The 27,390-nt window shown below is 44.3% G+C and overlaps 1 protein-coding gene across 4 annotated transcripts in view; it reads left to right on the top strand.

Moving 5' to 3' along the window:
- Positions 1-27,390, top strand: part of LOC130124212 (transducin-like enhancer protein 1) — a 46,506-nt gene that overhangs the window by 6,338 nt on the left and 12,778 nt on the right. For 2 of the 4 annotated variants that reach the window (XM_056293681.1, XM_056293689.1), the window contains 8 exons: positions 8,609-8,713; positions 12,056-12,278; positions 12,732-12,748; positions 15,090-15,203; positions 15,443-15,496; positions 18,680-18,829; positions 19,119-19,257; positions 23,162-23,361. In XM_056293681.1, the coding sequence (XP_056149656.1) occupies positions 8,609-8,713; positions 12,056-12,278; positions 12,732-12,748; positions 15,090-15,203; positions 15,443-15,496; positions 18,680-18,829; positions 19,119-19,257; positions 23,162-23,361 (1,002 nt within the window). Of the gene's footprint in view, positions 1-6,387; positions 6,451-8,608; positions 8,714-12,055; positions 12,279-12,731; positions 12,749-15,089; positions 15,204-15,442; positions 15,497-18,679; positions 18,830-19,118; positions 19,258-23,161; positions 23,362-27,390 lie in introns of all 4 variants that reach the window. The other 2 variants (XM_056293674.1, XM_056293667.1) reach the window with 2 other exon arrangements.

Genomic DNA, 27,390 nt, shown 5'->3' with positions numbered 1-27,390 from the left:
TTAGCATCTGTAGATACCTAACTTTTTTCAAGTATGAGGATATTTTTCCATGTTGTCTCCTATTAGGGATAAGCGATATAGCTGAAAAATGTATCTCGATAAAATGTTTCATTTCATTCGATAGCCATCCATCATCCCAAACCGCGTACCCTGTTCTCAAGGTCGCAGGGATGCTGGAGCCTCTCCCAGCAGTCATTGGGCAGTAGGCGGGGAGACACATTGGACAGGCCACCAGGCCATCACAGGGCCCACACACACGCACGTACGCACGCACACACACACACACTAGGGACAATTTAGTACAGCCGATTCACCTGACCTACATGTCTTTGGACTGTGGGAGGAACCAGAGCACCTGGGGGAAACCAACTCATATTCACACTTATGAACCATTTAGAGCAGGGGTCAGCAGCCTATGACACGCGTGCCACTGTGGCACGTGAGGTCATTAGTGCGGGCACGCAGAGCAATTCAATAAAAAAATTTTAATATACTTTTTTGATTAAAAACATTTTAGTAATTATTGATAATTTCTTATGACCTATTTTTTGCAAAGACCAGGGGAAAAAAAGTTGAATCTAAGCATTTTATTTTAATTTAACTATCTTACTTTGAATTTAGCCACCACAATGTTCTGATATTCGTCAAACTTACAAAAAAAAAAACCAGAAACCTGCCATACTGGCGAGCTGACCTGTCATTTTTTTATCACCAATTTCCTCACCATCTGCACTCATTTTCTCACTCCAAACTGGTTCTGTTGTTGTGCCACATATCGATTGTGCAGCTGAACAAGACACCTGCTAAATGATTGGCTGTTTGCGGGTCACTTGTAGCATGCTCCGTCATCAAGGGATATGATAGGTTGTTTATGAGCCAGGGAGGGAGCATGCATATTCGTTATGTGCGGTCATAGCAGTTTGCATTTAATGCATTTAGGTGGAACTATCGAACATTCTATCGAACAGTTTTCTAATTGCTATTGATGAAGTGTCTATCACCGATACATATCACTATCGTTTTATCGCCCAGGCCTATGGCCTATTCTATAGTCCATATGCAGCGTCTCCCTAGTCAGCCTCTATCATAGAATGCTAACTTTCTACAATTTAACCCAGGGTTTCCATTAGAAAAAATTGGTGCCAGTCAACGTGTCCTGGAAGATTTAAATGTCCCGGACAAATGGGAGAAAGTACGGTCAAATATTATCTGTGGTTATTGAGTTTAAAAACAGTTGATAAGCAGGCTATATTAAAAGAATGATGTCATCAAGGCATGTAGAGTTATAATATTTTTCATTGAAAAGTAGGCTACTTTATTCAAATAAAATAAGTCCCGTCAATAGACACACATGCATGATGGTATTTTAAAAGTAAATAAATAAATATTACACTAGCCTATGTTCGTTGGGGCAACATATAAACACAAATAAATTCCTTTGGCCTACATAGTCTCAGATAAAATAAAATAAAACAGAATAAAAGCTACTTACAGTGCATCCGGAAAGTATTCACACCCCTTCACTTTCCCCACATTTTTTTATGTTACAGCCTTATTCCAAAATGGATTGAATTCCTTTTTTTTCTCATCAATCTACACACAATACCCCATAATGACAAAGTGAAAAAGGTTTTGTAGAAATTTTTGCAAATTTATTAAAAATAAAAAACTGAAATATTGCATGTACATAAGTATTCACACCCTTTGCTATGACACTCAAAATTGAGCTCAGGTTCATCCTGTTTCCACTGATCATCCTTGAGATGTTTCTACATCTTGATTGGAGTCCGCCTGTAGTAAATTCAATTGATTGGACATAATTTGCAAAGGCACACACCTGTCTATATAAGGTCCCACTGTTTACAGTGCATGTCAGAGCAGAAACCGAGCCATGAAGTCAAAGCCATGTTCTGTGGATGTCCGAGACAGGATTGTATCGAGGCACAGATCTGGGGAAGGGTACAAAAACATGTCTACAGCTTTGAAGGTCCCGAAGAAAACAGTGGTCTCCATCATTCGTAAATGGAAGAAGTTTGGATCCACCAGGACTCTTCCTAGAGCTGGCTGCCCAGCCAAACTGAGCAATCGGGGAAGAAGGGCCTTGGTCAGGGAGGTGACCAAGAACCCGATGGTCACTCTGACAGAGCTCCAGCGTTCCTCTGTGGAGATGGGAGAACCTTCCAGAAGGACAACCATCTCTGCAGCACTCCACCAATCAGGCCTTTATGGTAGAGTGGCCAGACGGAAGCCTCTGCTCAGTAAAAGGCACATGACAGCCCGCTTGGAGTTTGCCAGAAAGCACTTAAAGGACTCTCAGACCATGAGAGACAAGATTCTCTGGTCTGATGAAACCAAGATTAAACTCTTTGGCCTGAATGCCAAACGTCACGTCTGGAGGAAACCAGGCATCTCTCATCACCTTGCTAATACCATCCCTACAGTGAAGCATGGTGGTGGCAGCATCATGCTGTGGGGATGTTCTTCAACGGCAGGAACTGGGAGACTAGTCAGGATCGAGGGAAAGATGAATGGAGCAAAGTACAGAGAGATCCTTGATGAAAACCTGCTCCAGAGCGCTCAGGACCTCAGACTGGGGCGAACGTTTACCTTTCAACACGACAACGACCCTAAGCACACAGACAAGACAATGAAGGAGTGGCTTCGGGACAAGTCTGTGAATGTCCTTGAGTGGCCCAGCCAGAGCCCAGACTTGAACCCCATTGAACATCTCTGGAAAGACCTGAAAATAGCTGTGCAGCGACACTCCCCATCTAACCTTACAGAGCTCGAGAGGATCTGCAGAGAAGAATGGGAGAAATACTCCAAATATAGGTGTGCCGAGCTTGTAGCTTCATAACCAAGAAGACTTGAGGCTGTAATCGCTGCCAAGGGTGCCTCAACCAAGTACTGAGTAAAGGGTGTGAATACTTATGTACATGCATATTTCAGTTTTTTATTTTTAATAAATTTGCAAAAATTTCTACAAAACCTTTTTTGCTTTGTCATTATGGGGTATTGTATGTAGATTGATGAGGAAAAAAAGTAATTTAATCCATTTTGGAATAAGGCTGTAACATAACAAAATGTGGGGAAAGTGAAGGGGTGTGAATACTTTCCGGATGCACTGTAAAAAAAAACAAAACAAAAAAACACGTCTATCTGCCTCATAAAATGTTAAATGTGGTGTACTGCTACAAACTTGAAATCGGATAATTTCCATTCACTATAGGCCTTTTTTCGACTCAGATAAAATCAAATAGAATAAAAACTCTTTGAAAACATGAGAAAAAATAACCATAACCTATTGTCGGCTCACATAATTTTACTTCTTATGCTTTTTCGCAGCAGTGAAGGGTGCAGCTGCCGACTTAAAATCAAAGGTGCCAAGTGTCTCTCCACAACTTGGAATGTGCATAAGACTTGTGACCTTGTCCTCCTCAGGGCGACTTCGCTGTGCAATTTAGATTCGGTTCTATAGACAGAACCGTCTGTCTGCTGGCACACTGGAGATGGGGATAAAGCAGGCTACCTTGGCCAGTTTGGCACACTAGCCTACACATTCATAAAAAAAGAAAAAGAAAAAAAAAGATTAATTTTTTTAAATAGAAGGATATATGGAATTTTATTTATTGATTGGTTGATTTCCTCCCCCATTGTACTTGGACAATTACCCTATTTTCTGAGCCGTCCCGGTCACTGCCCCACCCCGTCTGGCGATCTGGGGAGGGCTGCAGACTACCACATACCTCCTCCGATACACGTGGCGTTGCCAGCCGCTTCTTTTCACCTGACAGTGAGGAGTTTCACCAGGGGGACGTAGCACATGGGAGGATCACGCTATTCCCCCCAGTTCCCCCTCCCCCCTGAACAGGCGCCCCGACCGACCAGAGGAGGTGCTAGTGCAGCGACCAGGACATATACCCACATCCGGCTTCCCACCCACAGATACGGCCAATTGTGTCTGTAGGGATGCCCAACCAAGCCGCAGGTAACAGATATGGAAATTTAATTTTAACCTATTTTAGTACAATTCAAATTGTGCTTAGAGGTAATTATTTTCATTGGGCATTATGACTAGAGGCATTTAATATGTCGGACTTTAACAGATTTTCCCAGTTTAAAAAAAACAAAACCTAATTACCAGATAACGGAAACTTTGATTTGACCTGTATGAATCCATCCCTAGCATAAACTACCTAAACAGGCAACAACTTGTACAATCAGTGGTAGTTTTTGAGCCACTTCATCGTCAAACTGTTCTGGGTCACCCTGGTACCTTGTTTAACCTTTGTAAGCGCTATTTAGCCTTTTTACCTTCTGTAGCCTTAGCATGTGCTTTAATCCTATTCTTGTGAGTCTTAGATGTGGGGTTCCTTACTCCAAAGTCTTTCAAGTCATGACCTGCAACAAAGTTTCTTCATTCAGCTTGCTACTTCTGGGATTTGTGGCATTAAACCTATTTGTTTGATCTTCATTAGCTTTGTTGGCATGAATTTGCTACCTTGGTCAGCTTAGCCAGGCTGACCCAATAGCAGTAGGTCAGACTATTCTCAGACACTTTAACCAATGAGCTTCTATACAAGGCTAATTATAAGCTTACAACTCAGACTTCTGAGAATGGCCCAGACAGAATAGAGGACCAGGTGTATATTGGTCATAATAGCTCTTTATTTAGCTCTCTCGTGGTGTGTATTTAGCTGGGGTTTGGTGTTATGAGGTTGAGTTACTATTTGTAGTAGCTATCAACCAATTAGCTGGAATTAGACCGGTTTTCTCCAAGGCAAACCTTTAGTAAATCCTCAGTGAGTTTAAAATGTTCTGTTGCAAGGAGATATAAAACGTTGCTCTGTTGCTATTACATGACATTTTAAATTTAAACAAAATTATTTCATACCAGTAGAACTATCTGATGAGGTATATTAACATTTATCTTCCTACCTGGTTTTCAGAATTTCTTTGACTCACATTCATTCTGACCATAATTTTGGTCCCATTTTCACCTTGTTGATGTAGTCTGCTCCTACACTTGTCTGCACCCACACTTTACTCTTAGGTGTATCATGTTTATTGTAGTTTAAAGGTGCTCTTCTCAGGGGGGTTCAGGGTAAAGTGGGCTCGTTTCTAGATGGTTACCCTGGATTTGCAAAACTCGTACATGTGTTAGGTTAAGGTTAGGCAAAATATCCCGCGGGAGTTTCACAAATCAAGGGTTACTGTCTAGACACAACCGTAAAGTGGTTCTTCCAATGTACTTATGCGAAGGTGTACTTGAGGTTAAGTACTTCCATATTTACTTACCCCCAAGTGTATTCTAGTTCCTTGTTTAATTTCCTGAAGGTGTTCTCTGGCTAAAGTAAATTATTTGGATCTGGCTAGGTTCATTCTGGGTAAACTAGTCTCCTATTGAGTTCCTTTATGGTTTATTCTGAGTAGATTTGTTCTATCCATGTGTGTGTGTATATATATGTGTGTGTGTGTGTGTGTCTGTGTGTGTGTGTGTGTATGTGTATATATATATATGTGTGTGTGTATAGATTGGCTCAATTGCTGTTGAGCAATTTTTGGTGTGTTATTAGGTGAGAGTTTTGTGTGTGTGTGTGGGGGGGGGTTCTTTATGTATGTAGCTGTTGGATTATGTGTTTGTGTGTAAGGTCACATGAGAGCAAAGTTTCTGTGCTGAAAGGCTGAGGTAGACTAAGCTTTTTAGATCCAGAAAAGCAAACTAACGTGTGTTTCTATTCATGGGGGGTTATGAGCCATTACTACATTTCAAGGCTCCTCCAATTCCTGCTTTGCCCTGACCCACCTCGTATCAATTTGATTGGATGATATGTAATATGAGCCCCTTTATCTGATTTGATGCCACAGTGGGGGTATCTGGTTTCAGCCAATTGTAGCCACCTCCGGGGGTTGGGGGGGCAGGCGGATGTGTTGGCAAGGATACTAGAATGAGGACCAAATGAAATTAGGAACTGATGAGATTATGGTGAAGTGCTGATGGGAAGAGAGACAAGAGGGAACCGAGGATAGGGGAAGAGAAAAAAGAGAAATTGAGTAGGCAAGAAGGAAACTTGATCTCAGACTGATAATTAGAATGGAAATTTGTCATCATATTGTGTATGTATGTGTTTTTGCATGAGGCTCGTGTGTATGTGTATTGAAGTGGATGGGTGTAATTTTTGCGTTGCTTGAGAGTAGTGGTGGTGTGTGTGTGGGGGGGTCACTGCTTGTTGTTGTGGTGGTGGAAGTTTGTTTTCTGTGTGTGCGCGTGCATGTAACTCCTGATTGATGATGCTGAACAGCTGTCCAATCTAAATGACTGTAATTATGGTATTATGCTATTAACAACCCCTCCACCCCACCTTCCCGTTTGTCTTTTTCTCTCAGACTGAGATTGCCAAGAGACTGAACACCATCTGTGCACAAGTCATTCCCTTCCTCTCTCAGGAGGTATGTGTGTGTGTGTGTGTGTGTGTGTGTGTGTGTGTGTGTGTGTGTGTGTGTGTGTGTGTGTGTGTGTGTGTGTGTGTGTGTGTGTGTGTGTGTGTGTGTGTGTGCGTGCGTGCGTGCGTGCGTGCGTGCGTGCGTGCGTGCGTGCGTGCGTGCGTGCGTGCGCACACATCTTTCTATGGTGTTGAGACTGTTTTTTACGTTGCTCATTCGTATTGCTCTGTAGTTGTCTCTGCCCGCCTCCACACTCTGCTATGCTGTTGCTACTCTTCTCTTCTGCATGGTGGGAGAACATAAAAAATTGTCTGCAAGAGGAAGCCAATCTTAACATGAATGAATAAAACATCAGTGTTTATGTAAAGTACATCTCTCAACATTGCAACCTCACATTTTATAGAGAATATGAAAAGCACACGCTATATTCAGAAAGGGCATAAATGATAACTAAATATAAAACAATATAAATAAAAAATGTAACTGTCAGAGTAACATCTTAAACCTGCAATGCAGAAATTTTGTCTCCCCCTTCTGGCGATGAGAGTATTTCTCTTCATTCAGCGCTCTCCAGAGGAAAAGCTACAATAATGGTCATCCGTTTTTGTTCTTGCCATTGATCGCTTTCTTTTTTCGACTTTAATCCTTCCCATAATGCTGAATTTCTTTTTTCTCAGGAGCACTTTTCTTGGACACTTGGTTTTTTTCGCGATAGCTTCCAAGCCCAGAAGCTTTCTGGCAGAAAGCCCTGAAGGCAAGCCAGTTAGAGGCATGCGGACACTTCTGTCACGTGGAAGTGCAGCTCTGGCAAAGCAGTCATTGCTGGTTGACGTAAAATGCATCACTACGTATCGCCTTCAGTGTGCCAGCGCAGGAACGCAGCGCGGGAATGTCACCCTAGACACCAGATTTAAAACTCTGGTATACTGTGAAATACAGAGAGATTTACCTGGCAGTGATAGGCTTAATCATCATTGTGTGAACTGGTTTGGCAAGGGCTTGAATATCATGGACATTCATTTATATGTAAAAGTCCAGCAGTCTAGCTTTAATACTCTTTGGACCCTAGCTTACACCCAGCGCGCAGCGCAAATGTCGTTGCTAGTTTCCGACTGATGCAGTTGTAATTTTCCCATCCAGCACCCATGTAGCAGATTTACTTGTGCCCATCTGTGTGCCCATGGGCGTGTTGGTCTTAAAATGAAGTGTGCTCAGGTCCATTGTTGGTGCATTGCTACCTTGAGGCAGTGGAAAGCGATTGCGCCATGACCAACAAAACCCTGGTCTAAAGTCAATGGCACAGTTTGCTATTATTTAAAGGGCACAATATTTAGATAGTAAGATGCGCCTACGTAGGCAGGTGGGCAGCGCGTGTACACTCTGCTTGTTACACAAACAGGGATGCGCAGTAGTGCACAAACATGCAAAAGATTACCACTAAAAAACGTACAATGTGAAAGATTATTATTGTGTACATTACGATATTTAAAAAATAAATGCCAAAATGGTTATAATATTTTTCATAATTAGCTAATCGCAACTGATGTTTTCGGTGAGCAGCGAGCTTTTGTTTTCCTTGTCTCTTGACATCATTATTCTGCTTTCGACATTGTGCGGCCGTTCTGGTGATGCCAGAAGATGAGGACACGCTCACCGCTCCCTCCTCCCATGCCTGCTTCACCTCAGGGAGCTTTGGTGGTCCCTGCTGCTCCTGTAGATGGTCTACTAGCGTGCGTTCACTTCACACACGAGCAGATCCGTTTCCTCAGCAGAAAACTGTTCAATTCTCCAACTTCATGTAGCTGCCATTTAAATAGCAATGCGCCAAGGTGCAAGAGCACCTGGCTTTTAAAGGGAATCGGAGATGACACTCCGGTTTAATTCATGTTACTTCCAAAACACACCTATGATTAATTAAGAGACCAGGAACAATGCCTTTGCGCCTTACTTTGCGCTCAGATTATGCACTGTTTAACTCGCAAAAGTTGATTTGGACATGCCCTGAATGCACCTGCACCATGTGCTTTAGACCATGCACTATAGATCATTTAAACAGGGCCATTTGTCTTGATAAACAGTAATGTTGTGTGTGTGTGTGTGTGTGTGTGTGTGTGTGTGTGTGTGTGTGTGTGTGTGTGTGTGTGTGTGTGTGTGTGTGTTACAGCATCAGCAGCAGGTGGTCCAAGCTGTGGAGCGAGCCAAGCAGGTGACCATGGCAGAGCTGAATGCTGTCATCGGGGTACGTGGACTACCAGGCCTTCCGCCTACAGTGTGTATTCTTCTACTTACTTTTTACATGTTTGTCTGTGTATTTGTGGTTTTTATCGCCCATACCTTCAAAAATAAAATGCCCTGCCATCAGAGAAAGAGTTTCAGAAAAGTCGCTAAAAAATAGGAGTTTGTTAGAAAGCACTTTGAAAAGGGAATTGGAGCCTTACTGTCCCTAGAAGTTATGTAGCACTGTAAGTGTGTGTGTGTGTGTGTGTGAGAGAGAGAGAGAGTGTGAGAGAGTGTCAGTGACCAGAATTTGTCCTTGACCTAGTGTATAACTAACTGTTTGCACCAAAGCTTACCCAAGCTTTATTAGAGGGAGGCTACACATCCATATTTACTTTTACACTTCTTTTGCTGTAACAGTTCTTTGCAGGTCTTTTTGCCTGTCATAATTAATTTGGACAAATTCGAGATATATCTAGTTTAGATTTATCTAAACTGCTTGCATTTTCATCTGCCCCTTGAGAAAACTTTGTTGTGTTGCCTGTGTGGCCATGTTGCAAACACAGACCCGCTCCCAGCAGCTCCGAGAATGAGAACGAAGGAGGCAGATAGAGAAGGACAAGTGAGTGAGAGAAAGACTGAAAAAAGAAAACCGTGGAGTCAATAGCAACAAAATTGTATTGTGAACTTTTTTGATGTTAATCATGAAAATGGTACCTGAATTGTCCTAACTGAAAGTAATAAAATTATAATTTGAAGTACAGAAAGTCAGGGGAAAACTTTTTTTCTTATCTTTATTGCCAGCAATTTTTATTAATGAGTAAATGTGTTACTTTTCAGAGAGCTACTTCAAATGTAGTTGGTATGTCCCTTTGAGTAGCCCAGGAGCCGAGAAAAAAAACAACTTTAACTTTATCCCAGGCTAATGACCATGACATTTTCTGCTACTGATTTGTTTTAGCTTCAGTTATATTATACCATTATATCAAATTTCAGCCCATATCATTATCCGTATTTCCCTATAACAGAAAAGACCCTCTCAGCAGATTGGAAGGCACTTGCAACTTTGAAGATGACTCTAATTAAAATGTCCAGAATGAATCAAAGTCTGTGGCATAGTGTCCTGACAATATTCCTTGGATTTATGACGGTGAGAAGTGCTATGAGAAACAGTACAAGCAGAACGTACAAGGGAGATGGAGGGATTGAGGAGCAATTGAGAGAAACATTTCAACAAGGAGAGGGTCATAGGAGATGCCCCTTCAAAAGACTGGGTTTCAGTCTACGATGGCAGATTGTGAGTGACTCTGCAATTCTATGTGGAGTTTGTGGGCTTTGGATAGCAGAGACAAAAAGCCAGAGGCAAAAAGGGAAGGCTTTTCGTAGCGGCTGAGTGGTGATGTTTGGCTGAGAAACAGTTTTTTGGGGGTGGGGTGGGGGCTTATGGGCATAGAAGAAGGGGGTTGAGAACACTGAGTTTTATAGGAGGGCTTGCTCTCCTGAAAGGAGTGGAGTCTTTTTTTTGGGGGGGGGGGTCAGTTTAGGAAAATGGCAGAAGACTAAATGTTCAAATGGCTTTAGCTTGGTGAAGGATATGGGTGTGGGCTGGGATTAATCTGAGGTGTGTGTGAGTGTGTGTGTGTGTGTGTGTGTGTTGGTGCGGGGTGCTGATTTGGCAGTTGTTGTTTGAGTCTTAATTGCAGGATTCCAGTGTTTGTTGGGGGGGGGGGTTCAGCATTGCCTCTATACTCCCCTCCCCTCCTCTCCTCTCCTCTCTTATCCTCCCATCTCCCATGCCAGCCTGTCATTCAGCCCGTTTGTGTGAGTTAAATGAGTGTAATGAAGCATGTTGCCCCTGCCTCTCTCCACACGAGCACATACACACCAGCTCACACTAACCCCCCCTGACAAACCAGGGCTCCCCTTGCCTCCACCAATACTTCCCCTCCATTTACTCCCACCAGGGGTCCTGTGTGTGTGTGTGTGTGTGTGTGTGTGTGTGTGTGTGTGTGTGTGTGTGTGTCTTGTCTGTGTGTGTGTGTGTGTGTGTGTGTGTGTGTGTGTGTGTGTGTCTTGTCTGTGTGTGAAGCAGAGCATGCATTCCTATCATCCCCAGAACAACAGTCAAGGACTTAGATGGCTGTGTTTGTGCGTGTGCGTGCACTAGCCTTGTTTATCGTGGCTCTGTATATGTATGTCAGCGTGATCAAGTGTGACGTGTGTGTTTATGTTTGATTGTTTGGCAAGCTAGTCAACCGAGGAATATTGTGTGTGTGTGTGTGTGTGTGTGTGTGTGTGTGTGTGTGTGTGTGTGTGTGTGTGTGTGTGTGTGTGTGTGTGTGTGTGTGTGTGCGTGCGTGCATGAGCAGGCCAGGGGGCTGGTTAAAGCAATGGCGTTGTTTTTCTGTCATTTATGGGGGGGGGGTAAGGGAGGGAGGAGGGGAAGAGAAGGCGGGGAGGTTGGAGCAGTTGGAAGGTGGTATGTGTATATGTGTGCTGCGGGTGGGGGGGTGGGTTAGTCAATTAGGTGAGATAAAAAGTCGGTTTGACCTTCAGTACTCCATCCCCACCCCTGCTGACTCGCCTCCTGCACCCCCTCCCTTCTCTCGTTCTCTCCTTCCCCTCTCCCCTCCCCCTCCATTCCCTCCCCTCGGTGAATTGGTGAGCTTGGATTCCCGCAGCTACTGTCTGAAGAGGCAATAATGATGTTTTGGAACACAAAGGCATTTCACGCTCAGACGAGCGCCTGATTTGGTGTGAAAGAGAGAGCAGAGCAGCCAGCCAAACGCCCCCCAATCCACCCAGAGCCCCCCTCTCTCTCCCTCCCTTCAAATCTCTCTCTGCCCTCTTACCTCCTTCCCACTCCCTCATAAGACCAAGCACTGCAGGCAGCAGCTGGGGCTCACCTCCCTCTCCCCCACTCCTGTCGCTCCTTACCATTCACCCCCATCCCCTCTCCCATCACATCCTCAGGCTCAGGGCTGTGATCCCAGCTGTCAGTATTGTTCAGTGTTTGACCCTAGAGGTAGGGAGGGAGGTGTGTTTGTGCGCATGTGTGCGCTCGTGTGTGTTGTGCATGGGGGGGGGGGGTGTCTTCACTGCCTTGTAGACTACAGCAGCCTGTTGAGATGGTGTAAAACTCAGACACATAGTGAGTTGGCCCATCTGTTTTAGACTTGAATATGGCTATATCTCCTTATTGATCTAACTACAGATGGCTGTTCATTATATACTCCCTGTATAACACTTGGGTTTATTCATGCAGGTAGAGACAGCCTACTTATCAACCAGTCAAACATGTATTATTACATCTCTGATGTTCTCTTTCTCTCTCCCTCTCTCTGCCTCCCTCCCTCCCTCACCCACCCAACCCACCTGATACCTACCTCTACAGCAGCAGCATTTATCCCATGGCCACGGAGGCAGTGCCCCTGTGCCTCTCACGCCCCACCCCACGGGCCTCCATCCTTCACAGCTCGGTGGTTCAGCTGGTCTCTTGGCTCTATCTGGAGCCCTTGGTGCTTTGCCCCCACACCTGGCTGGAAAAGAGGCAGTGGATAAAAAGCCCCACCCGGCCGGATCAGAGCCCCAACTGTCAGGGCCCGAGCACCTGAGAGGTGAGCAAGCATGGCCACAAACTCAGCAACTTCACAACAATATACAAGAGGCAGTGTAATTGATGATGTCTCAGCTTGAGGATATGCTGGTAGTATTTGAAGATCCTGGGGGTTAGGGCAGGGGGTGGGATTTAGATCAGCTTGCCAGGACAAGGTAGTGAGAAAACCTGATCAAATGTCTGTTGTGGAAATCCATTGAAGATTTGTAAATGTTTCCTTGTCACAATCTGTTTGGTTTTCAGTGGTGTCAGTATGTTTTATATGAGGTTATTACTGAACCAGAATGCTTGGGGTCCCACACGTCTACTTGTGGGACATCTTGGGGTTTTGATGATAAATTAACTGAAACACATACAATGGAGCAGAATTCCAATTCTTTGCTTTCTATTTCCTTTTTTTTATTTGGTGGCTTTATTCCATCCTCTGCTGCACTGACATCCGTACGTACTTCAGAGCGTGAGCCTGGCACAGTAAGTACTTTCTGTTTTTAAGACTGCTGCCATGGTGTCTCACTTCCTGTTTTGCCAAACTAATGAATTAGCTGTTGTTTCTTTTATTTCTCCTGTGTTTTGGAAGTGGTTATTATGGTTGAACCAATCTGTTATTGAACATGTAGCATTTTATTGGTTAGGTCATTGTGGAAAATACTGTGCACAGTGTACTACTAAAACACAAATGTGAGAATTAAAAGTAACCGGGACTACAACCTTCAGTATTGTAAGTTAAGACTTTTGTCTTCAAAAAAATGAAGACTTGTGGGATCCAAAAAGTTACATTAAGAACGTCCCAGAGTCTCTGGATGCATTCGGTTGAATACACCTGCTGATCAAGTAGCTTCTGTATGTGTAAAGGCACCATAACAAGATATCTAAGCCATTACTCTCATGCAGTTTTTTTCCCCTCTCTCTCACAGCCAAAAGGCCTTGAAGTGACATGTTTAAGTTGTGTATTTTAAACTGCCCAGTGCAAAATGTGTAAAATTGTGTGAGGGGCTCACGGGGAGAGGGGTTTAGCCTGTCTGTTTTTTCGTTCTGCCCTAGATCTGCTCTGAACTGTTAGGCTTCCTTTCTCCTCCAAATGAGCCTTTTAGCACGGTCATGTGCACACACACACACATGCGCGCACATGCACGCACACGCACACGCTCTCTCCCTCTCCCCCTTCTCTCTCTCATCCTGCCCAGCCTGCATTGTTGTGCCTATTTAACACCTCAGTGAGCAGATTACCCCCTTCTTTTTCTCCTTCCCCCCCATCGCCCCTGATCCCGCGCTTAAAGACTCTCATTGTGTTTAATATTAGCGCCACTGACAGAGCTTTTTTTGGGGTGGTGTTGTGGGGGGGGGCTTCTGTGTGTGTGTGTGTGTGTGTGTGTGAGTGAGAGAGAGAGAGAGAGAGAGAGAGAGAGAGAGAGAGAGAGAGAGAGAGAGAGAGAGAGAGAGAGCTCTAAAAGGGGACCGAGCAGGGACGAAGGGGGGAAATTGCTTATGTTTTGCAGGTCAGTGCTCCTGTACTCGGCTCACTAAAACCTTTCAATGAGGGAGGGAGGATGAGAGGAGGGTGTGAAGGAAGGGGCCTTTGGCAGAATGCAGATTTTCTGCCCCTCTCTTCTCTAACTCCTCTCTTGTCACCTCTTTTCTCCTCCACACTCTCACCCCTCCCTTCATCCTCTCTGTCCTCTAATCTTATTCTCTTCTCCTCCTCCTCCCCCAGTCGTCCACCCTCAGCTATTCCTCCTTCATTTACCCTTTTCCCCCTCAAATCCCAAGCTGTGTGTGTGTGTGTGTGTGTGTGTGTGTGTGTGTGTGTGTGTGTGTGTGTGTGTGTGTGTGTGTGTGTGTGTGTTGGATGCACATTTCATTGACAGGCCGAGACTATAATGGACTCAACATAAAGCTTTAATCCATTAACAATAGAATTCGTTGGCCAGGAGGCCAGAGGGGGTTTGGTGTATGTTTGGTGTCCTGGGACACAGGGGGGAGAGCTGTGCAAGTAATGTGCGCACGCACACACACACACACACACACACACACACACACACACACACGTAAGCACACATACACTGTCGTTTACAGACTTGCTCCCACACACCAGCTTTCATCGTCAATTACACTCAACACACACACACACACACACACACACACACACACACACACACACACACACACACACACACACACACACACACGTAAGCACATGTACACTGTCGTTTACACACTTGCTCCCACACACCAGCTTTCATCGTCAATTACACTCAACACACACACACGCACACACACAGCTCTGTCATTGCAGGTTGTCAGAACCAGGAGAGGGAGCACTGATAGATTTTGAGAGCCACTCAATGTAATCTTCAACTTCAGAGGTGTTTGTGTGTGTGTCTGTGTGTATGGGGTGTTACCCAGTGAGGAGAGTTTGATCTTCCAGTGTTTTTGACACTCACATTCACGCTGCGTTGCACCATTAGCCTATTTGCTAGTAAGAGTCTGTTTTTCTAACCTGCTCTCCAAATAATAGAGTGGGTGTTGTAAGTGGTAGATGGAACAGAGAGATTTAGAGGCACTGAGGAGGGACGCACACTGCGCATGGCTGAAGCTGAACTTGGATTTTATGCTGAATATTGAAGAGGCTGTTAATCTATTTCTTTGTACTATTTATTCATTCTCATTTCTCTCTTTTTATTTTTACTTTTTCCCTACTTCTTTCTCTATCCCCCTTTGCCCTCAATTTTCCACTTAATTTTTTTCAACCAAAAAAATCTTCCTCCTGTCTCCTTCTCTCCGCTGTTGTCCTGTCCAACTGCCCTCTCACCAGAGTAACTCGTTGCTGTCAGACAGTCTGAGAAACCCAGACAAGCGACGTAATGGACCAGAGTTCCCCAATGACAGCAAAAAACGCAAAGTAGATGACAAGGACTCCAGCCACTATGTAAGAAATTATGTCTTAATTAATTTGAGGTGTTTCACTGCCCACTGGTGTGTGAAGAAGGGTTTTGTAGTGCCAAGTATGAGATGTGTATGGAGGATTGTATTACACATTTGCACATGAAAGACAGTGAACTAATTACAGGACAAGAGCAATTAAGGAGATGTGCCTGGTAAATAAAACTGTAAGACTGAAACTCCAAATGCATTTACTATCTGCTATCATGTGGTCTGGCTTTGCAGGATAGTGATGGAGAAAAAAGTGACGATAACTTGGTGGTGGATGTTTCCAATGAGGTCAGTATGTATGCGATATTGTTTCTGCCTGTTTCCTCCCTTCTAGATTTCATTGTTTCCCTTGAACTTTTTTTCAGTGATTATTGCAAATAAAAATGCGTACTTTCCTGATAAAGGTAATTTCATATCCCGATAACAATACATATCACAATATAGCACATTTTCTTTTTTTCCTCTTCTTTTCCTTATTTTTTTCTCCCCAATTGTACTTATTCCCCCCCAACTGTACTTTGCCAATTACCCCACTCTTCTGAGCCGTCCCGGTTGCTGCTCCACCCCCTCTGCCAATCTGGGGAGGGCTGCAGACTACCACATACCTCCTCCGATACATGTGGAGTCACCAGCCGCTTCTTTTCACCTGACAGTGAGGAGTTTCACCAGGGGGACGTAGCGCGTGGTAGGATCACGCTATTCCCCCCAGTTCCCCCTCCCCCCTGAACAGGCGCCCCTACCGACCAGAGGAGGCGCTAGTGTAGCAACCAGGACACATACCCACATCCGGCTTCCCACCCACAGACATGGCCAATTGTGTCTGTAGGGACACACAACCAAGCCAGAGGTAACACAGGGATTCGATCCAGCGATCCCCGTGTTGGTAGGCAACGGAGTAGACCACCACGCCACCCGGACACCCTAATATACACTGCTCAAAAAAATAAAGGGAACACATAAGCAATGCAATGTAGCTCCAAGTCAATCACACTTTTGAGATATCAACCTGTCCAGTTAGGAAGCAACACTGATTTGTGAATCAATTTCACCTGTTGGTAAATTGTCTAATTTCCACCAGGTGGAAATTAGACAATTTGCAAGACAACCCCTATAAAAGGAATGGATTTGCAGGTGGTGGCCACAGACCATTTGCCTGTCCTCATCTTTTCTGGCCGATCTTTGGTTAGTTTTTCATTTTGCTAGTGCCCTCACCACTAGAGGTGGCATGAGGCGGTATCTGCAACCTACAGAAGTTGCTCAGGTAGTGCAGCTCATCCAGGATGGCACATCAATGCGTGCTGTGGCAAGAAGATTTGATGTGTCTCCCAGCACAGTGTCCAGAGCATGGAGGAGGTACCAGGAGACAGGCCAGTACACCAGGAGACGTGGAGGGGGCCGCAGGAGGACAACAACCCCGCAGCAGGACCGCTATCTGGTCCTTTGTGCAAGGAGGAACAGGGGGAGCACTGCCGGAGCCCTACAAAACGACCTTCAACAGGCCACTAATGTGCAGGTTTCTGCTCAAACAGTGAGAAACAGAATGCAGGAGGATGGTATGAGGGCCCGACGTCCACAATTGGGGCCTGTGCTCACAGCCCAACACCATGCAGCCCGATTGACCTTTGCCAGAGAACATCTTGGTTGGCAGATTCGCCATTGGCGCCCTGTGCTCTTCACAGATGAGAGTAGGTTCACACTGAACACATGTGACAGACGTGAGAGAGTCTGGAGACGCTGTGGAGAACGTTCTGCTGCCTGCAACATCCTCCAGCATGACCGGTTTGGCGGTGGGTCAGTGATGGTCTGGGGAGGCATATCCTTGGAGGGCCGCACAGACCTCTACGTGCTAGCCAGAGGTACCATGACTGCCATTAGGTACCGGGATGAGATCCTCAGACCCATTGTCAGAACATATGCTGGTGCAGTGGGCCCTGGGTTCCTGCTCATGCATGACAATGCTCGTCCTCATGTGGCCAGAGTGTGTCAGCAGTTCCTGTATGTCAAGGGCATTGATGCTATGGACTGGCCTGCAGGTTCCCCAGACCTGAATCCAATCGAGCACCTCTGAGACATCATGTCTCGTACCATCCGCCAATGCGATGTCGCACCACAGACTGTCCAGGAGTTGACCGATGCCGTGATCCAGGTCTGGGAGGAGATCCCTCAGGAGACCATCCGTCGTCTCATCAGGAGTATGCCCAGACGTTGTAGGGAGTGCATACAGGCACGTGGAGGCCACACACACTACTGAGCCTCATTTTGAATCGTCTTGAAGAATTTCCACAGAAGTTGGATCAGCCTATGTTCTCATTTTCCACTTTGATTTTGAGTATGATTCTGAATCCAGACCTTAATGGGCTAATGATTTTGATTTCCATTGATCATTCTTAGGTTATTTTGCTCTAAACACATTCCTCTGTCTAATAAATAAAGATTTTCAGCTGAAATATTTCATTCTTCGAGGTCTATATTGTGTTTTTAGGTGTTCCCTTTATTTTTTTGAGCAGTATGTAACACATTATCTGTAAATTCAATGAATAAATAGTTTCTGGTCTGTGCCCCCCAGTGTGTGTGTGTGGAGGGGCAGCCCTGCCCTCGCTGAACCACAGAGAGACGAGGGGAGTAGCATGACCATAAATGACAGCAAAACGCAGTAGAAACTCTCACACTGAGCTGAAATGAAACGAGTGCACATATATTAGGTGAACAACATAAATAAACATAGTCTCTACTGTGTTTTGCTGTCATTTATGGTCACGTTAGGTTCTCATCTCTTCTCCTCTGCTATGTTTCACCGCGGGTGGGGCTCAGACCCTCCACACACGGAGCTCAGTGGAGCGGTGGAGAGTTGACAACAACTACACTATTTACCTTACTGTAAGTGCAATAAAAGCTTCGCAAGTAAAAAGCTAATAAGAGTAATGTATTAATGTAATCCTTGCAAAAGATGGACAGACTCCAAATGAAGAAAAATATTGCCGTAAAGTGTGTGATTCGCAACACAACAAAATAAATGACAGGGCATAATATGAAATGTCAGATGTTTTTCTATCATCACACAGCCCTACATGTAACAGTTTTTTTTTAATAATAATATTTCTGAAAGTTCCCATTGTGTGTACAAGTGTCAAGATGAGTTAAAATTCAACAGGAAATTAAATGTGGAGGTGATATGCTCTCTTATCCTTGTCCAGTGCTATAATTAGACTTAATTGCTTTAATATGGCGATTTTTGAAAATTACAATTGCTGTTATTTCATTTAATAAAAAGGTATGTTAAGAGTAACAATCTCTGAGTAGAACAGCTTTTTTTGTTGTTGGGTGGGTCAAAAATAATCGAAAGGCACGATCGCATACTCCTTGAGCAATTGTTTCAGTGATCTAGAAACACTCATCAGTAGCAGAATCCTTGTGTCTTGTGAATTAGGTTCTCAGGTGAATGTTAACAGTTGTTTCTCCTCTTTCTCCCAGGACCCAACCTCTCCCCGTGGCACCCCTCTCCCCTCTCCCAGGGAAAATGGCCTGGATAAAGCACGTCACCTCAAGAAAGACCCCTGTAGCCCTGCCTCCACAGCATCATCAGCAAGCTCCTCCTCCCTCAAATCCAAAGAAATAGCAATGGTGAGAATGACTTGATAGACAGATGGACAGATGTATTGATAGAGAGATTGATTTGAACAATAAAAGGAACTTAAATATTTTCCATTCTAAAGGTTCCTTTAGTCCCTTGGTGGTCAGTTGTAAAGATATTGTTATGAATTGATGTGCTATCATCACGAGCGTTAAGTTTCGGGGAGATGTCAGTCCAGCTGTTTTTCACTCACAGGTCACACTAATGTCTATGATTCTCATAGTTTGTTAAATTTTAATATAGATTTGAAAAGTTCTAAAGTCCCTCTTTCCATTGCAGCGAGACAAGGCAGGTACACCAGGTCTGAAGCCAAGCACTCCCACTCCAAGAGGAGACTCAACCCCTGGGCCAAGCTCCACTCCTGGACTTCGGCCTAGCCTTTCAAAACCTCCCTCCATGGAGATGCCACACCCACCCAGTAAATGCATTTTACATCTGTTTATCAAAAGAAATACACTGCAACTGACCACAAAACTGCAACATTTGATGAAAGTATGTGGTAATGCAAAAATGACACTTACTAGTGCATTTTTATTTTTTCATTTGAGCATCTAACTAAAGGCATCAACACATAGGCCTGCTTAACTACTTCGAGCAATTAGCAAGATGTGTGCATGCATGCTCAATGTAATACAATTGGTTTAAAGCAAACTTTGCATCGGTGTTTCAGTTTTCCAAATATATTACTGGTTCAAACAACCCCTCTATTCACCATGGGTCCTAAACCTTTGAAACAGCTGACTATCAACATTTTGCATCTGTTTTAGTGGATTAAGATTTAAGGAAACGATATTAAAGCCCTCTTGTCAAGTGAAACTGAACGTTTAATGCCTCAATATGGTTTTTCTTTGCCTCTTTGACTCTGGATCCGGAGTACATTTATGCATATTCATCAAGGCTTCCTTTCAGAGTTCTTTAAAATGTTTTCCAGTTAACACAGTTGATTTGGGGAGAATTCTGTTCATTGTCAAATTAAGGCTATATGCAGTTTTCGGGCTGTTATTTTGGGAGGTACAATCATAATATTGAAACCGGCAGTTTGCAGCACCTGCTCTGGCAGTGTCTTTTCCCTTGGTTATGTGACTTTTTTTTTCTTTTGTCAGGTCTTTAGAAATGAGGCTCTAAGTGCATTATAATTATAAGAAATATAATGTTTAATTGGGGTGTCCGGGTAGCGTGGCGGTCTATTCCGTTGCCTACCAACACTGGGATTGCCAGATCGAATCTCCGTGTTACCTCCAGCTTGGTCAGGCATCCCTACAGACACAATTGGCCGTGTCTATGGGTGGGAATCCGGATGTGGGTATATGTCCTGGTCGCTGCACTAGCGCCTCCTCTGGTCGGTTGGGGCGCCTGTTGGGGGGGGGACTGGGGGGAATAACGTGATCCTCCTAAGCACTACATCCCCCTGGTGAGACTCCTCACTGTCAGGTGAAAAGAAGCGACTGGGCGACTCTACATGTATTGGAGGAGGCGTGTGGTAGTCTGCAGCCCTCCCCGGATCGGCCAAGGGGGTGGAGCAGCGACCGGGACGGCTCGGAAGAGTGGGGTAATTGGATGGGTACAATAGGGGAGAAAAAAAGGGGGAAAAAAGAAATATAATATTTAATAAGGTAACCTTGATTATAAGGTTTGTTTGGGGGGGGGGGGTGGACTGGACACCCACCTTAACAGCTATGCTTGTTTACATCAGCCTAGTCTGATGTGAAGTGCTTTGAAGCATCCCAAAAGTCAAATGAAGGTTTCAGTGTTGAGTCTATTTTCTGGCTTGTGCGCTCACCAATTCCTGCAAAGACAGTCAAAATACAATATAGACAGTCATACTGACATATCACCAAGGCACATATCATTTATCATCATATTCAAACTGTGCTGTTTTTGTTTAGATATCTGATATCAGATGAAACTTTTTTTCCTCCTTGTCAGTGTTGTCAATGATAATGAGCCCCCCCCCAAAAACCCCAAAACAAACAACACATGTTTTAAAGATAAGTCATTGGGCTAAACTTTTATCATTAAAACATAAGTACAGATGGTGAAGGAGTGTGCTTGAAAACTACACCAGTGTGACTGATTTACAGACCGAATTATACTATTATAAATAAAGATCTAGCTTGCCATGGCAAGCTAGATCTTTAATAACATAACTAATAACATGATGCTAATGCATAGGCATCATGTTATTAGTTGGTGGAAGCAACATTTTGCAGCTAATGCAAGGTACATTTCTTATTGAGCCTCAATTGAAAATATTAGTCATTTTCAGCGTTAGCAGCTCAGTTACTGGAGCCACAAAAGTAATAGCAAACCAAACTTGTTGCATAATCTGAAGCAGTAAGTTGTGTTATGAGTATTATTACTAGGTAAGTTTGATAATGAAATGGCTCTTTATATCTCTTTATTTCAAAAAGCAAAGCTGTGAGATGGCTTTTTTTAGGGATGCATGGTGATATCGGCACATCATCGGTAGCAGGCGATAAAGGCTTTAAAATAAAATATCGGCATTGGCTCAAATGCCAATACGATTGGCTGATAAGCTGACTCTTTAATTATGCGCAATGCGATGTGAACCATTGACCAGGCACGGATGTGGCGCGTCACGAATGCGGGGCGGAACAGGGTTTTTTTTACCTGCTAGACCTTCTGCCTCTGTGTTGCCTGTGATTGTGTGCCAGCTGTGCTTTCTGGGGAGTTTTTGGAGGAGATTTCAAGTAGGCTTGGAAAATGATAAGTTAAGTGGTAAATGCTTTAACTGGTACTGAATTAATTAACTAGATTATTTTAACTACAGGATCATTGATACACATTGATTTAGTATTATAATGTACAATGAAACCCCCCCCCCCCACAAGGTTGCATCGCTGTGTTGCTTTGCCTCTGGTACAATGAGGTATTTATTTTAATCATGTTTAAACAGATTGTACTCGTCTGTTGGAGGGCCGCGTAGCTGCGTGTAGAGAAAAAAAATAGACCAGCCGTGTAAAAGTAGACCAGCAGTGCGATGCCCGCACAGGTGCGCGCAGCTTTCGTGGTCAGTGTATCAGCTTCAGTTCAGTCCACTACAGGAGAAACTTCATGTTCTCTGCAACAAGGTGGGAAAAAAAAGTGCATATGTCTGTATTGGCAATCGGCCAAACTGGGTTGGAAAACATTGGATATCAGCAAAAATCCAATATCTTGAATCTACTTTTTTTTCATAATGCCATAAAATTTCACTGTATGATTTTGTGAAAGGCTAGTAGACAGCGCAGTGGTTAACGCGGTCACCTCACAGCAAGAAGGTCCTGGGTTTGAGCCCCAGGGTAGTCCAACCTTGGTGGATCATCCCGGGTCATTATCTATGTGGCGTTTGCATGTTCTCCCTGTGTCTGTGTGGGTTTCCTCCCACAGTCTAAAGACATGTAAGTCAGGTGAATCGGCCATAGTAAATTGTCCCTAGGTATGAGTGTGTGTGTGTGTGTGTGTGTGTGTGTGTGTGTGTGTGTGTGTGTGTGTGTGTGTGTGTGTGTGCGTGCGTGCGTGCGTGCGTGCGTGCGTGCGCATGTGTGTTGGCCCTGTGATAGTCTGGCGGCCTGTCCAGGGTGTCTCCCCGCCTGCCGCCCAATGACTGCTGGAATAGATAATGGATGGATGGATTTTGTGAAATAGATGAAAGTAATGCTAGAAGTTGTCTGGATGATGATGTTTATTATCTTTTTTTAATTATAAATTAATCGTTGGATTCTTTTAAAAGTAGCCAATGGTTGTAGCCGTAGCTACATATATAAGTATAAACCATGTGGGGGGATGTTTTGATTTTTCATATGACCATTGTTGTTTTCTTCCAGTCTTTGGTAGAAGTCCGGTCATATTGCTTTTCTTTCTTATTGTTCCCCCAAGGAGAATTTAATGTCACAATTTAGGTCGGAGGGGTTCAGATGATTGTAGGCCTGCTTATTAGTCTCCTTGGCTTCTGTCTTGATGAACTTAAGTTGCAAGTCTGAATCATTTGCATATTTTGACATGCTTGTATTTTGTTGAAACCCCACCATATGTGCACAGCTGCCCTCTTCATAGTTAAAACATATCAATTTCTTGAATGTCTACTAGCAGTTTTGACATTAAATCTCCAAGGCACATACAGAACTCGGTTCTGAAATGATGCCAAGGTGTGAGAAAGCCAAGAGTGCTTATCTAGAGTCACTTACAAGTTTATATCAGGAACGGTAAAACAAGTTAAGACTTAATATCACTTGTGATTTTGGTGCATAAAAGGCCAGGTCTTGAACATTTGGAGTGTAGCATGTAACTGTTGTCTCCTCCTTTTTATCTTCCCATCTAAGCTGCAGGTCTGAGGACCCCCCTGGCTGTTCCAGGACCATATCCAGGTGCATTTGGCATGTTGCCCCATGCAGCAGGAATGAATGGGGAGCTTGCTGGTGCAGCAGGGGCAGCAGCCTATGCTGCTGGACTTCACAACATGTCACCTCAGATGAGTGCTGCTGCTGCTGCTGCTGTGGCCGCATATGGCCGTTCACCCATGGTGAGTATGGCAGGAGGTGTCGAGCTCAGAATTATTGGTGTAGATAACAGGAATACGATTTGTTTAGTCTTTCTGTTGTGCATAGAGGTGAACTGGAAAACGGGTCCTTTCGTGTTTCCTTTTCTTGAATTTGTTCACCTAGTAACAAAAATGCCCTTTTAAAATGTCAAATTTAAATTGGTTACATATGTTTCTGGTGGGCAATCAGCAGGGTCGGATTGGGACACTTAATTTTACCGAGAAATTACGAGTTCCAGCGGCCCACAGTGCATTGAGAGATATTATCATACCATTACCATGTAGTACCATGCCCCAGTTTTCAGCATCATGTATGGACATATATCTTTAGAGTAACCAAAAAATTTCCGACAGAATAGCTGAATATAGTAATAAATTGCGTGTTACCACGCATGGGTCATCGCAATAAAAAAACCAATTAATAAACCACCATTAAATAAAGTTATTCTACATGCATGGAAGCATATTAAAACACACGTAAGAGGAAGAAAATCAGGTCCTACCCTTATGCTGTTAGATGCCGTCGTAGCAGATCACTCCTTGTTGCCAGATTGTTGATGATTCGGTCCATGTTGACAGTCGGTTTTTCAAAAATTTCAAAAGCAAAATATGTTCCCTCACATGCCACCTGCATGACAGGCAGTGTCAGGGCATATTTGTAAGCGAGTCAGATGAGATAATAGGCATCCCAGAACTGATTATACTTTTGAAGTGCGCAGTAGCAACAGAAGTGCAGTTTCCACATGACAACTCGCATTTGTGTACCGCATCTGGTTCTTAATTCTCTGTGTTTGCAATGGTTGTTCTGGTTATGTGATGTTCTTCAAGAGCCTTGGTCTTTAATTTTTCCCAAGTATAGACCAAACTGGTCGGCTCTGTCTGTAAATTCTCAGTAGTAGCCCTGCATTCAAATGGCAGACGTTTTTTGCTAAGTTTTGCAGATGGCTCCAAACCTTCCCTACAAATCTTGAGAAAACTTCAGGGTCCAAGACAGGCAAAATCTGTAAGCAACATTCCATTCACCAAAAAAACGACGATTTAGACCATCCTCGACTGTGTCTGAGATTACGTTGTGCACCTGGATCTGATAAGACGTATCTGCCTGAGTCTTCAGTGAGGGCCTTGCAGTCATACTCAACGCTCAATCTGGCACTGAGTAAAGTGGCTGGCTGCTGTCTTAACTCCATCACAGTCTCTCGCACATTTACTGAGCTGATCGTGTATTCCAGTGACCAAGGAATATGCAATGAGCATGTCTACTCCACTGGTCTGGAGGTATTTGGAGAGAGGGGTCACATGTTCAAATATGCAGAGAAGTATTTGAGCAGTCAGGACAGTTTCATGCTGTAAATGCCCTCCATGTACGAGTTGACTCTGACACGTATGTTGGCCACATTGGTTACCTGCTGTCCAGTTCTTGTAAGAGTCAAAAGGAGTTCAACGTATAATGCGCTTTGTGGGTTGTTGAATGAACCAAAAACATTCCTGAGTGCTGCGTCTTTTGCCCACCACCATGTTTCACCTGTGGGCAAGAGCCACTTGTGGCAATTGTTTGTGTATAGTGTCATCTCGTCCCATACGCTTGTGTGACTCGTTAATAAAAACAGCTATGTCATTCATCAGGTCAAACAGTGATGCACTTTCAACTACAATGCTTGTGGTATCATAGTATACAAGATTGAGGATGTGCGAGTAACATCAAACATGCACTGAAACCGTTATATCGTCCCTGCATGTTCACTGCTCCGTCAGTTGTGTTGCCAATGCAGTTATCAGGCTCAAGTTTAAGTCTGCCCAATGTTTGCATCACTGTCTCGGCAAAATACTGCCCGCAAGATAATTCACAGTTAACTAAGGCAAAAAGTCTCTCATGTACAGTATCTGTCACATATCGCACTATAATGGAGCACGGATCTTTGGATGTTGTATCTTGGATGGTATCAATTTGCACGGAGTACATTCCGGCTCCTCTGACATCACTGGCAGTGATGCTCTGGATAGCATCCATTATCAGGTTTACAGTCGTTTTTAAAAGAAATGTGACGAGTGACCCCCTCCCTTTTCCCCCTGCCTCGTGCATCGCCTTGCTCTTTGCTATGCAGTTGTCCACATGTTATTTCAGGCATTGGTCATACTTGCTAAGAAGTAAAATGAACTCTAAAAACATGCTGTGGTCAGCAGCAGCATTGTCAAGGGTATACGCAGCCTTGGTCAACCCCACCTCTGTAGCTCAGCCCTTGCTTTCCTATGACTTTAATTATGTCGACAATTTTTTCCAGCACCAAATGTTTTTCTTTAAACTGCTCTCTATGGGCTGACAATTTATTGTCTTTAAGCATAGCATCAATTCTCCCTGACTTGTTAGACCACTGAAAATAGGCCTCCACACATCCTCCGTGTGCCTTACTCCTCTTGTGTTCTTCAATTTTTTTTTTTTTTTTTTGGATTTCTTCCCCCCTTTTTTCTTTCAATTGTATCCGGCCAATTACCCCACTCTTCCAAGCCGTCCCGGTCGCTGCTCCACCCCCTCTGCCGATCCGGGGAGGACTGCAGACTACCAAGTGCCTCCTCTGATACATGTGGAGTCGCCAGCCGCTTCTTTTCACCTGACAGTGAGACGTTTCACCAGGGGGATGTAGCACGTGGGAGGATCACGCTATTCCCCCCAGTTCCCCCTCCCCCCTGAACAGGTGCCCCGACCGACCAGAGGAGGTGCTAGTGCAGCAACCAGGGCACATACCCACATCCGGCTTCCCACCTGCAGACACGGCCATTGCGTCTGTAGGGATGCCCGACCAAGCTGGAGGTAACACAGGGATTCGAACTGGTGATCCCCATGTTAGTAGGCAAGGGAATAGACCAGTGGTTCTCAACCTTTTTGGGGTCCTGGACCCCCTGCGTATTTTTGATCTACCCTGAGGACCCCTCCACCTGATCTTGGGGGAGGGGGGTTGCAATTTGATAGAAACAGTAGAAACTGCATTTTAAATTGCATTATAGCATTTATTCACTCTTTGGGGCAAAAATAAGAGCTTTCAGTTGTAACTTAGATATAGTTAACAAAACAGAATTCTTATGCAGTAACTTTCAGATATATGTAACAAAACAGAATATGTATTCAGTAACTTTCGGATATACACTCACCGGCCACTTTATTAGGCACACCTGTCCAACTGCTCGTTAACGCAAATTTCTAATCAGCCAATCACATGGCAGCAACTCAATGCATTTAGGCATGTAGACATGGTCAAGACGATCTGCTGCAGTTCAAACCGAGCATCAGAATGGGGAAGAAAGGTGATTTAAGTGACTTTGAACGTGGCATGGTTGTTGGTGCCAGACGGGCTGGTCTGAGTAGTTCAGAAACTGCTGATCTACTGGGATTTTCACGCACAACCATCTCTAGGGTTTACAGAGAATGGTCCGAAAAAGAGAAAATATCCAGTGAGCGGCAGTTCTGTGGGCGAAAATGCCTTGTTGATGCCAGAGGTCAGAGGAGAATGGCCAGACTGGTTCGAGCTGATAGAAAGGCAACAGTAACTCAAATAACCACTCATTACAACCGAGGTATGCAGAAGAGCATCTCTGAACGCACAACACATCGAACCTTGAGGCAGATGAGCTACAGCAGCAGAAGACCACACCGGGTGCCACTCCTGTCAGCTAAGAACAGGAAACTGAGGCTACAATTCGCACAGGCTCACCAAAATTGGACAATAGAAGATTGGAAAAAGTTGCCTGGTCTGATGAGTCTCGATTTCTGCTGCGACATTCGGATGGTAGGGTCAGAATTTGGCGTCAACAACATGAAAGCATGGATCCATCCTGCCTTGTATCAACGGTTCAGGCTGGTGGTGGTGGTGTAATGGTGTGGGGGATATTTTCTTGGCACACTTTGGGCCCCTTAGTACCAATTGAGTATTGTGTCAACGCCACAGCCTACCTGAGTATTGTTGCTGACCATGTCCATCCCTTTATGACCACAGTGTTCCCATCTTCTGATGGCTACTT

Source organism: Lampris incognitus, chromosome 1 (genome assembly GCF_029633865.1).
Source record: "Lampris incognitus isolate fLamInc1 chromosome 1, fLamInc1.hap2, whole genome shotgun sequence".
NCBI classification, from domain to species: Eukaryota; Metazoa; Chordata; class Actinopteri; order Lampriformes; family Lampridae; genus Lampris; species Lampris incognitus.
The sequence above is the reverse complement of the archived record's forward strand: the minus strand, read 5'-3'. Positions and strand labels throughout refer to the sequence as shown.